General features: G+C 37.9%; 2 protein-coding genes across 2 annotated transcripts in view; one reads left to right on the top strand and one right to left on the bottom strand.

The window, feature by feature from the left end:
• Positions 1–272: 272 nt before the first annotated feature.
• Positions 273–5,434, bottom strand: MCU (mitochondrial calcium uniporter). Its single transcript, XM_017903102.1, has 6 exons — positions 5,300–5,434; positions 4,214–4,460; positions 3,990–4,111; positions 3,580–3,726; positions 1,239–1,442; positions 273–1,031 (listed from the first exon to the last, which is right to left on the bottom strand). Exons 1-6 carry the CDS (start codon positions 5,432–5,434, stop codon positions 675–677), a joined length of 1,212 nt encoding a protein of 403 aa, XP_017758591.1. The 3' UTR covers positions 273–674.
• Positions 5,435–10,018: 4,584 nt separating this feature from the next.
• The window catches only part of jv (javelin), a 32,778-nt gene continuing 32,535 nt past the window's right edge, over positions 10,019–10,261 (top strand). Inside the window, exon 1 of the mRNA XM_017903207.1 lies at positions 10,019–10,098. Coding sequence (XP_017758696.1) covers positions 10,019–10,098 — 80 coding nt within the window. The remainder of the gene's footprint in view (positions 10,099–10,261) is intronic.

Here is a 10,261-nt window from a genome sequence, read left to right on the forward strand (position 1 = left end):
TAATTCACTAAAAATAAAATGTTTAATTATTTCCTTCATTGCAAAATTTTCATTTGAATTCAAATACACGTTACAAATAAATATAAAATTTAAATTTAGTATTTCTCGTGAAAATCTATATAATTAAGTACATATACAAACATTGCTTTTGTACTGCAGTCATTCTAAACTGAAATAATTTTTGTCTATAGTTTAACGGTAAAACGAAAAATTAAATGTTCTATTTCTAGCGAATTATCCTATGTATTAACATTGCACGAAGAAATCCCATGTCTATAATATCATTCCAGTTCCTAACCCTTTTGATTCTTTTTGAACCTGTCCTGTTAGTTACTGATAATCATATGTAGAAAACTGCGTGATATATACATTTCTTTCTTCGACGTCTTCCAAATGCACAGCAGTTAATGTTATTGAGCATTGGGCAAATATACTATACACATACTCGTTGATTAGGAGTGTCGTCGTACGACTTGGAAGACTCCATCAAGGATTCGAGCGTCTGTAGCTTATGCACAGAGCAAGAAACTAATCGTTTCCTTTCTCGTTACATTACTTGTTTCTTTACATTACATTGTCATTCGGTAATCGCCCTGAGTGCAATTTATATTTTTCCGTCGGGGATTTCTTTAAAATTTTCCAGCAACGAGATTCCTCTCTTAAAGTCTTCACGATCAACAATCCCTCGTTTCTTTGTTTTTCAAAGGATCCCGTTTTTTCGATGCATCTTTCTGTGTGAAGATTCCCCTCTTAGGAAGCGTTCTTTCTGGGCTAGGACTAGGACTAGGGCTGGGGCTAGGCGAAGAACTCGGCGATCTTGAACTGCTCGAACTTGATCTTTCTCTTTTTTTCTGTTCGATGTGCTGCTGATAATCGTACAGGGGACCACGAGCAATTTTCAAGATAGTTTCTAGCTCGTAGACTCGTTCCTTCAACCTGTTATAATGATCCAGATCGAATCCTATTTTTCTTGCTTTCTTATGGAGCGTGATGAGTTGTCGTCTGTTCATCACGTCTGGCAGCATGTATTCCTGTTCATGCATATATTTGAAAAATGTTAATTTCATATTTAAAAATCGTTAATGAATGGACCTTAATAATATAAAGTCTCAAGGTTTAAATCAAGTAACTTTCCCTTAAAATTGCAGCTTTTACTTTATCAAATAACAGGTTTATTTAATTAATCGTTGTTCTAATCAAGTCACCGGGATGTGGTAAATTGAATTGCTACTAGTAACCTGTCTCGTTAAGGCGAAGTAGATGAAGAAGATCATCGTCGTGCCGTAGTTAACGAAATATGTAACCGGTTCCATGATGTCCCATGAGTATTCCCACCAGGTTAACCTGGCTAGGCAGCTGAACTGAATCGACATTACGGCAAGACACACCCAAATAAAAATGTTTGTCCTTCTTTGTGCAGTAGTCTCTAACTCTTGCAGTTTCTACAACAAACAAAAAAGTATCTATTAATGCAAATCAATATATATTTTTTACCTGATAAATTTGCGCAATAGAAGAAATATCGTTCTCAATGTATAACATTTTCGAGATTAATCAGAATACCGGTAGTAGAAACAGTTACGGATTTCCGCTATGATAAAGTATCTAGATCTGAAACTACAGTAAAACTAGCAACCAAATAACTTTCAACCAGTTACTACGGTAATCATCACCGTTAATAAAATGTTTATTTTTTAAATTATTTCGTTATCTTAATAAAATGTTCGTTTTAGAAATTATCTTATATTTTTTATTTACCACTTATAAAAGGACGAATAAAATGTGAAATAGCCAAATCCTCAAAAACTTTAAGATATTCAAGTTTGAAATTATTTCTCTTGTTTTGCATTTCTTTTAACAAAATGGAGGAAGTGTGTCCTTTCTAGAATCAAGCATAAGTATCGTCCTAAGAACCTTATCTCCGATTCTAAATACATAATACAAAATACAGTATTTCTTATTTATTTCTTAATTATTCTTTTTCTTTATCTCTATGGTGCACTGAAAAATGTCAGATGGGTATGAAAAAAATCATCATCTTCTTGTATAAGATTAGTATTTAGACGTCGAATTTCTGAGGGTTATGAAAATGCAAATATGATATGCGTATACAGTAGGAAAATAACAACCAGGTAAAAGAAAGAAAACAAAAGATAGAGGCTTAATTATACGATCGCGTAAGTGCAGATACGAAGATAATTAAAACAGAAACTCGTTGAGAATGAATTAATTCATCGCCTCGAGGAGAAAACGAGCGGTAAAAGAAGAGAGCATGCGTTTAGCCGAATAATTGTGCACACATATACCGTATCTCGAAGCGTTGGAACGTTAATAATACGTTAAGACTCTTTTTACAATTTAATCTAGATGGCACTGTTGTGCGCGTCATTTCTATCGATTCACGCTCGCTATCGAATTTCGATCGATTAACTCGATCTGTTATTACGGTAAACAGAGAATAGGCATGGTTCGTTCGATATAGTACACTAGTGAAATTTATCGAATATAAAAATACATGTATACCAACTCAGAAACAGTAATTTAATATATTTAGGTAGATATGAAGACTTGGAACGGCAATCAATGTTCGGTAATGTTACTTTGGAACGAATTCTTTCATTTATTGAATATTAATAACAATGATTAATGAACAATTGAAGTTCTTCTAGGTAATCGAAATATCCAGTAGAATTTAAAGATAGTAAATTAGCAGTAAGTGATAACGTCAATGAATTAAATTGAAAGTGAAAATTAATTAACGATTTTTTCCGTTTTACAGCTGAGAGTTAAATACTTACAGTTACAAACTATAGGTGGCATTATAGTGTCATGTCGGCATTAATCGTAGGGGTGTTTAATGGAATAATTTACGAGCGTGCTGTATCGTACGAACTAACTCTGCCATTAAAAAGTTTTTCGAACCAACTTTGCCACGAGTTAATCTGACATAACGAATGTAATTATAATTACAATTATAAAGCTTCGAAGTTTTCAGTTTTTACGATCGTTCGATCGTGATATAAACTTACTTACTACTTAACCTATCTCGACATATTTTGTTTTTGGTGTCGAAGATAAATGGAAAAGACGTATTGTTTAGGTTTTCTTACGTATCTCATTAATTCTAATACAGAAGAATAGAAAAAGAATATTTATCAATATTGTTCTTGCAGTAAAATTAAAAGTCTTTCAGAAAGTCTTATAAGTTATTGGTAGGTTTATGTATTCGTATATCAGTTTATTTTAATGTATTTCTTTCAGTAATTTATAAGTATCTGGTTCTTAAATGAACGAGAATGAATAATATATTGAGTCGCAATATAAAACTATCTTAAATTTTCAAACACAGACTACTGTGTGCTTTGCTCCGTTAGTTACTTGGAATTTTATAGGGAAATTTAAAAGCAAAATGTAATTAAAATAATTAGTACATATGACTTGCCTCGTAAATTCATTCTTATTCCGAATTTATTAAAAAGTAAGAATAAATTTTGCGTGGCTCGTGGACAGAAGATATACGTATAAATACATACTTTAAAACTGAAGATCCAAAACTGAGTAAAATATTGGATAATTTACCTGTTCGAGGGGCTCTAGTTCCACCCTAAGGGTCTCCAGTTCAGCTAATACTTCTCTTTCTAATCGGACCTGGTGTTCTTGAGACTGCATCATCAGAGACATTTGGCCACCAAATATATGGGGGGATTCGATCTGTCCTAAATTCTCCTGGAAAAGATTACATTAAACGACATTAGATTAATTTTCCTTCAATTTTCATTTCGTAGCTATTCGATATTTTATTACAAAATGTTTCATCTACTCGACAGCCCCCCCAAAAATTAAAAATAAGAAAGAAAGAATTGAGAATTATTCGGTAATTGTATCTCACGTTATCAAATATATTCGAGTATATTTTGATATTTTTCTGAATTAGTTTTCGAAAAGTTACAAATCGTTTAATCGAGATAAATTTTTCAGGTACAACTTACCGTAGTGCACTTCTGATGATGCAACGGCGGTGTGACCAAGTACTCCTTGTCATTTATTATCAGTCGAAAGTCGTTCTCCAGTAGCGATTCGATCGTATTGTTGGAGCCTATCCTGACGCCGTCTGGAACCATCCAGTGAAAAACCTTTTACGTACCGTAAGTCAATTTTACATAAAGTCAACTTTCGTGGTGCTGCGTCTATAAAGTATTGCTCAGGGACTCACCAATGGACCTCACGAGTGCATGATCGATACCACGATCTTCCTTCTTCAGCATCTGGATGAAGTCTCCGACCGTGTGGGTAATTGGTTTCAGGATAAACACACAGTTCTCGTTCCTGGATGGCAGTGGCACCGTGATCTTTGGCAATCCTCGATGGTACGACACGGTTACTGCGGCTGATGGAATTTTAATCTTCGATATTTCGTATGGACACGACTTCAATGAGTTTACTGCCAGAAAATTTAACACCTTTTGGGAAAATGAGATATTTAAATTACCTCAAAGGCGGAGGAAGATTGCGTATACTTTATCGAATAAAGAAATAGTTAGAAAAAAATGAGCCTTCCTTATCAACTAAAAAGTCAGCTCATTAATACCTCGAGCTCAAGCTTCTTTCAATTTTAACGCATAAAATATGTTCTTCCATATTAAGTTTCCTTTAATGGAAATACATTAACGTATGTATGATATTTGCTGCAACGATGTGAAGATACGCTGAATTACAATGTAATTTAAACTACCTTACTTTGAAACAGATTTCAGAGAACCAATAAACGTTATGCACCCTGAGTGTACAAATGGTATTTCATGAACTTTAAATCGTCACAGATGCAATTTCAAGCCTGAAGATATATCGATAAGCGATTTTCCTGTGCAAGAGAGTGTCGAACTACTTTTCATTATCGAAACGACCAGGTCAGACTAATTGAATGCAGTTTCTCTTTTTTAACTTTGTCTAACGAGCGTTTCTTGCAACAATCTACTTGCTAGAAGAGTAAACTCCTTTCTTTTAGGAACAAAACGATTCTGGAAGAGCACGATTGAAATTGGATTTCAGCTTCACATGCTTTTTGCAACGTATAAGTTAGCTGAGCAACGAATTGTCGCGACAGAGGTACTTATTCTCCGGAGCTTCGCGCGACTTCTTCGACTGCCTCTTTTTCTCGCAACGTTGGAACATCTTGGTATTCTTGGTGCCAGACGCACGTCGTAAAATCTGAGAATACCGCATGGTTTATGCCTCTTTGTGCGAGTCGAGAAAATGAGAAAAGGAGCTTTCCCTTGGACTCTAAGAATACGTATGATACTTGAGATTTTCGATTTTTTTCGCATGCCTGAAGCGAATATTCCAAAATGAAATTATCATCGATGATAAATAGCGCTGCGAGAGTTCCACCATGATAATCCATCATCGACTTATCCGCCGAATGAAACCGAGCCATTTTTCTTAATAACATCGGACGATCGTCGATATCGATGATAAATAATGCCTCATATGTCCCGCTTGATGAAGCACATACCATCACCGGAATAGAATAACGGTGATAAATTAATTGCCTTGCGCTTCATTATAAAATTTACCCTTAATAGCACAATATCTATGATATGTGCATCAAATAAATTTACGTAATATTACTATAATTGCCACGGTTCATCTACGGTCAACGTCACGTTAATTATTTGTAAACAGAGATAAAACAGAATTAAAGTAGATGGAGAAACGAAGAAACTAGAGAACACTATGCAAAAGGACTCCATTTTCGACTCAGTTAAGCTCAGTATGTTTCACCAAGTAACAAAGCTCAAGCTGACCAGGTGTAAGTCCTCTTCAACCGGATCAGCGGATCTACCTTGGATTTTCGGCGTTAATGGACTTGGTTCGAGCTGTATTGCCAACCGTTTAAGGAGAAAAGAAAAGGGCCAAGGATCGTTTAGCGAGGAAAATCACGTCGTTTCCGTGAATCCGTTCGCGTGATGGCCGCATGATCGAGAGCTGGATCGCGTTAACCTGGTTAGCAACCGTTGATATGAGGAAGGTATTAGAGTGTGGAGACCGGAATGGGACGAGTACGTGGATCTTTCTGTTGTAAGCAGAACGGAACCGAGCGCCGCCGATCCGGCTACGCGATCTTTGAAAATGCATCCACGAGGCTGGAACACTTTGCGTCTGCTGCGTGGACCGAGAAAAATCGTTCCTGGTCGAGGGTATGTTGGTTGGCGCACGATGTCGGGGAAAAGTAGGATTCATTTCTGGGCTGAAGTCTCAATTTCGAGGGAGAAGATGAGAGGCGATGTGTACCGTTCCCGGAGACGACACGTCGACGTCGTAAATTAAGATATTAGATGACGATATCGATTGGTGTACCTGTATCTAGGGCTGTTCGCGTCTCGTGGAAACACCTTGGATCTACAGGCCCCAAGAAAGTCGTCTGCGAGTTGATATTTAGAATCTTGTCAGCAGAAAAATGGGAGAAAATGCGAATCTTTAGATGGCTGCCTTTCGAGTTCGATTTTGCTGTAATATAGACACGATTCGTGGAATAATTCTGCGTTTATCTCTAAAGATGTGCGATTTTACGTAGGCAATTTCTAACTGTTTAAACCATTTCTGTATCGGGAAAATTTGCAATTTTATATAGGAAGTTTCTAACTCTTGAAACTGCTTTTTATCCAGTTTCTAGATAATGTAGTCTTACGTGTCGGATAATTAAGAAGAAATAGAAAACTATCTGTCGAGGTGAGGTGCACGCTACGTGACACTGTTTTAATAATAAATAAGTGCACGAAGTTACGTTTCTCTCTGGATAAAAAGTAAAATAACTTTGCCAAAAGCGATACAGCGTTTTCAATAATTACAGATGGTCTGCGCGTTATCGATTTCTCAGAGCTAAATTGAAAAGGTGTATCAGGTTTTATCCGTGCGATTAAAGTGATTGTAAAGAATGATCCTTCAATTAGGAAAAGCAGGGAGATTTAATTTTTTGCTCGTTATTTTATCAAGTATTTAAATTCGCAAATGGGGCTAATGATAAAAAATGGGTTAATACATCTCCATTGCGTTAAGTTCTTGCAGCATTCATAAAGGAGGGAAAAAATGTTCACAAGCGTGGTACAGCGAACTTTTCTATCCTTATAAAGAACTGTAAGCGCTGGAGACCGATTTTCGTGCCTCTGAAAACCTCCTCGAGAATTCAATAACGGGCTCTCGGTCTACAGAGGTCCAAAGGAATAGTCGTGCAAGCGGTAGCTTTTGAAAAAGCGTATGATAGCGTGAAACGAACGCCGGAAGGAATTATGCTTGCTGGAATCGAGCAACAACCGGTCTGTCGATCAACGTTTGCGTAATAACGCTCGCGTAGTCTGCTATAGGGAACCAGGCTACTTTTTGTGGATTATTTTAATCATTGTATCAAGAGGATCCTCGATTGTCCGATTATCCGGAGTAGATTTCATCTCATCCGGCTTAGCATTCATTTACATCGTTTACATCGTTTACATATATCATACGTGGATGTTTCACTTTATGCTTCCAGTAAATGCATTTTTCGACTAAGCTTATGAATTATTACGACTATTATTATCATTTACGCTCGTTCCTATACAATTAATCACGCGATCGACGGATTCTCGCGAATTTATGAAATTTCCGAGGAACAGTACAACGCACGTGGTACAGCAAAATTTATTTGATCGTTTCGATTCACCTGTCGCGACGCAAATTCGTCAGAAAATGCATTCGTCGCGTCGTAACTGCAGTTTTACTCGTTCAAAACACCGCGATTCTAAAGGAGGCGAAGCTTAATCCGGAGAAAGTCGTCCTCTTTACCGGTAATCCGTTTCATCACACGTCGCTCGACTACTTCTGTCCAATTGTTCTCGAAATTACGCGTAGGATACCGCGTCGCGTGGCAGGTCGTCGCCAGGACACGATCGTGCAACTGTAGGAGCGATTAAAAGGACGAACAGATCGCAAGGAACGAACGGGAAAATTATCGATAAAATGGCTCGAGTCTCGGCTCCGATATTCGATTTCGATACTACGAGCGAATTTGAAAATGTACACGGTATCTGATTTCCGGTCCCGAGAGGGAAACCAAATCCAACGGCGAGTTTCGTCGGCGACCATGACTCGAAATCGCATGGCGAAAATGCGTTCGATGGGGAAAAAGGAAGGAAAGGAGTGGAAACGGAGGAAAAAAGAGGATCCGTTCAGCAAAAATTCGGTTCGTCCGCGATTTATTCGACGTCCGGATTAAGCGCCCCCACAACGATGGCCAACGCTTGTTTCTTCTTCGGCGATTCGCGGCTCGCGCTGGAAGTGGCAAAGATGCTACCACCACCTTCTGGTGTCGTCCTCCCTTCTTCCTGGCTCTGTGAAAAGTTCGCGGTGGTGAAGTTACCCGTGCCGGCCAGTCTATCTCTGGATTCTGCTCAATTAATAAGTGACGTGCGCGCCGGCGTTATTACACCGGGTTCCTCCGGTGGCAAACGCAAAAAAAAAAAGGAAAAAACGAAAAAAAAATAGCAAGGGGAAGACTAGGAGACGCGAAACGCTTTTTTTCCCTTTCTTGTCGCGCGCTCTCGACCGTGTTTCGGTGAACGTTCTTCGGGTGGCGTGGCCTCTTCAAGGATGCACAACGACTGATCGTCGGGGATTTCCCCAAGGGTAGGCGAATAATGTATTATCCCGGTGTATGCACCACGGTTCCCAGAGCAAGTGTACGGTAGTTCGGTCTTCCATTACATCCCTTTGACTTTCCTCGTACTCTAGGTAGGGTGTGTAATACGATGGTGTGTGTGGGTTCCGCAAGGTGCATTTTCAGTGGTATATGTCTCATCATGCTGGTGTTTTTACGTTCGTCGTATGTAGGTTAATTAGGGGTAAATGTTAGGTGAAATTGTACATAGAATTGGAAACGTCGTATGCGCAAATTAATTTTTCCTTTTTTTGTAATTTGTCTTTCTGTGTTTCGTGTGGTTTACGTATTTAATTTCAAACTTTCCATTAGAGGAATATGTTTCTGATACATGTACGTGGTACATACGGGAATAAGTTTCTTTCACCTATGGGATATACACGTGTTAGGGGAGTTTAAGTTGGAATTTACTTGAAAAACAGCCTTAATGTAGAAAATACCAAACCTCCTGGTAAAATTGGTATATATATTAATATTTAGGAAAATAACATTCTTTTTCCGAAATTATATAAGTATATTATTTATTTTTGGTCTATATTCTTGGGCCTTAAACCGTGAAGTTTAGACCCTTTCCGGATAAAATTAACGTAGGAACAACTCTCGGTTCAACTAAACATGATATACCCTCCCCGTCTTTCTCATTTAGCTACTTCTTTGGTCGATTCTACCAGCGAGAAAGCGTAACCCTCATGCGCCATCTATTCACAGGCGCGGTTACTACAGGCACTATATAGGTAGCCAGAGCACTAGCACCCGAAAAGCATTTATCGAATGGAATTTTTTTCTATTGGCTATACATTTTGCCCTGTATTTGCTTTCGTGCACCTTGCTTTGCTCACGATCAATCTTTTTTCATTCGCAAAATGGACACGGTCAACGCAATATCCTTGTAACGGTGTTCGCCGGGAAGAAAACTGTTGGCTTAAATCTACCGTAAAAATGAATCACGAGGATGTAACATTGGAAAAATAACGAGAAGGAAAATGCGTCTAGTTGCTCGTTATCGGAATCGTAAATGAATTTATTATAACTGCCGATCGAAGCGTGAAAAGGATTTAACAACTGTGCTATTTCGCTGTATTGTTATTCATTTATGCAGCAAACTTTTAGCCAATCGCGCGTCTAATGGAATATATCGATGTTGTCTTAATAGACGTTGAACGAACAAACGATCGATTTGCGTTGGTCCATAAATGCGATTATATTTTGCAACAGTATACGATACGAGCTTAATTAATTGCGTCAATATGTAAAGCGATATTCGAGTGAAAATTATTATTATTGAATAATGGTGAATTTCTAATAGGCCTCGTCGTTCAGGGGTCGACCATGGGTGGAGTGCAGAGCGGAACCCATACCCTTGGAGAGGCATTATGGGTGCACGAGAGACAACGTCAGAAATGCCATCGGTGAGTACCTCATTGTCGCGAGAAAATAAAAAATAAATAAAAAATACGCGAATAATAACGAAATAAGGACAGTTGCGTAATAAAGAAATCGAGAGAATGTTTAAAAAATATTTTACGTAAATATTACAAGAGGATGCAATTTATCGAGCAATTCGTTTAACTG

This window comes from Eufriesea mexicana, unplaced genomic scaffold (assembly GCF_001483705.2).
Source record: "Eufriesea mexicana isolate 0111107269 unplaced genomic scaffold, ASM148370v2 scaffold47447484, whole genome shotgun sequence".
Lineage (NCBI taxonomy): Eukaryota > Metazoa > Arthropoda > Insecta > Hymenoptera > Apidae > Eufriesea > Eufriesea mexicana.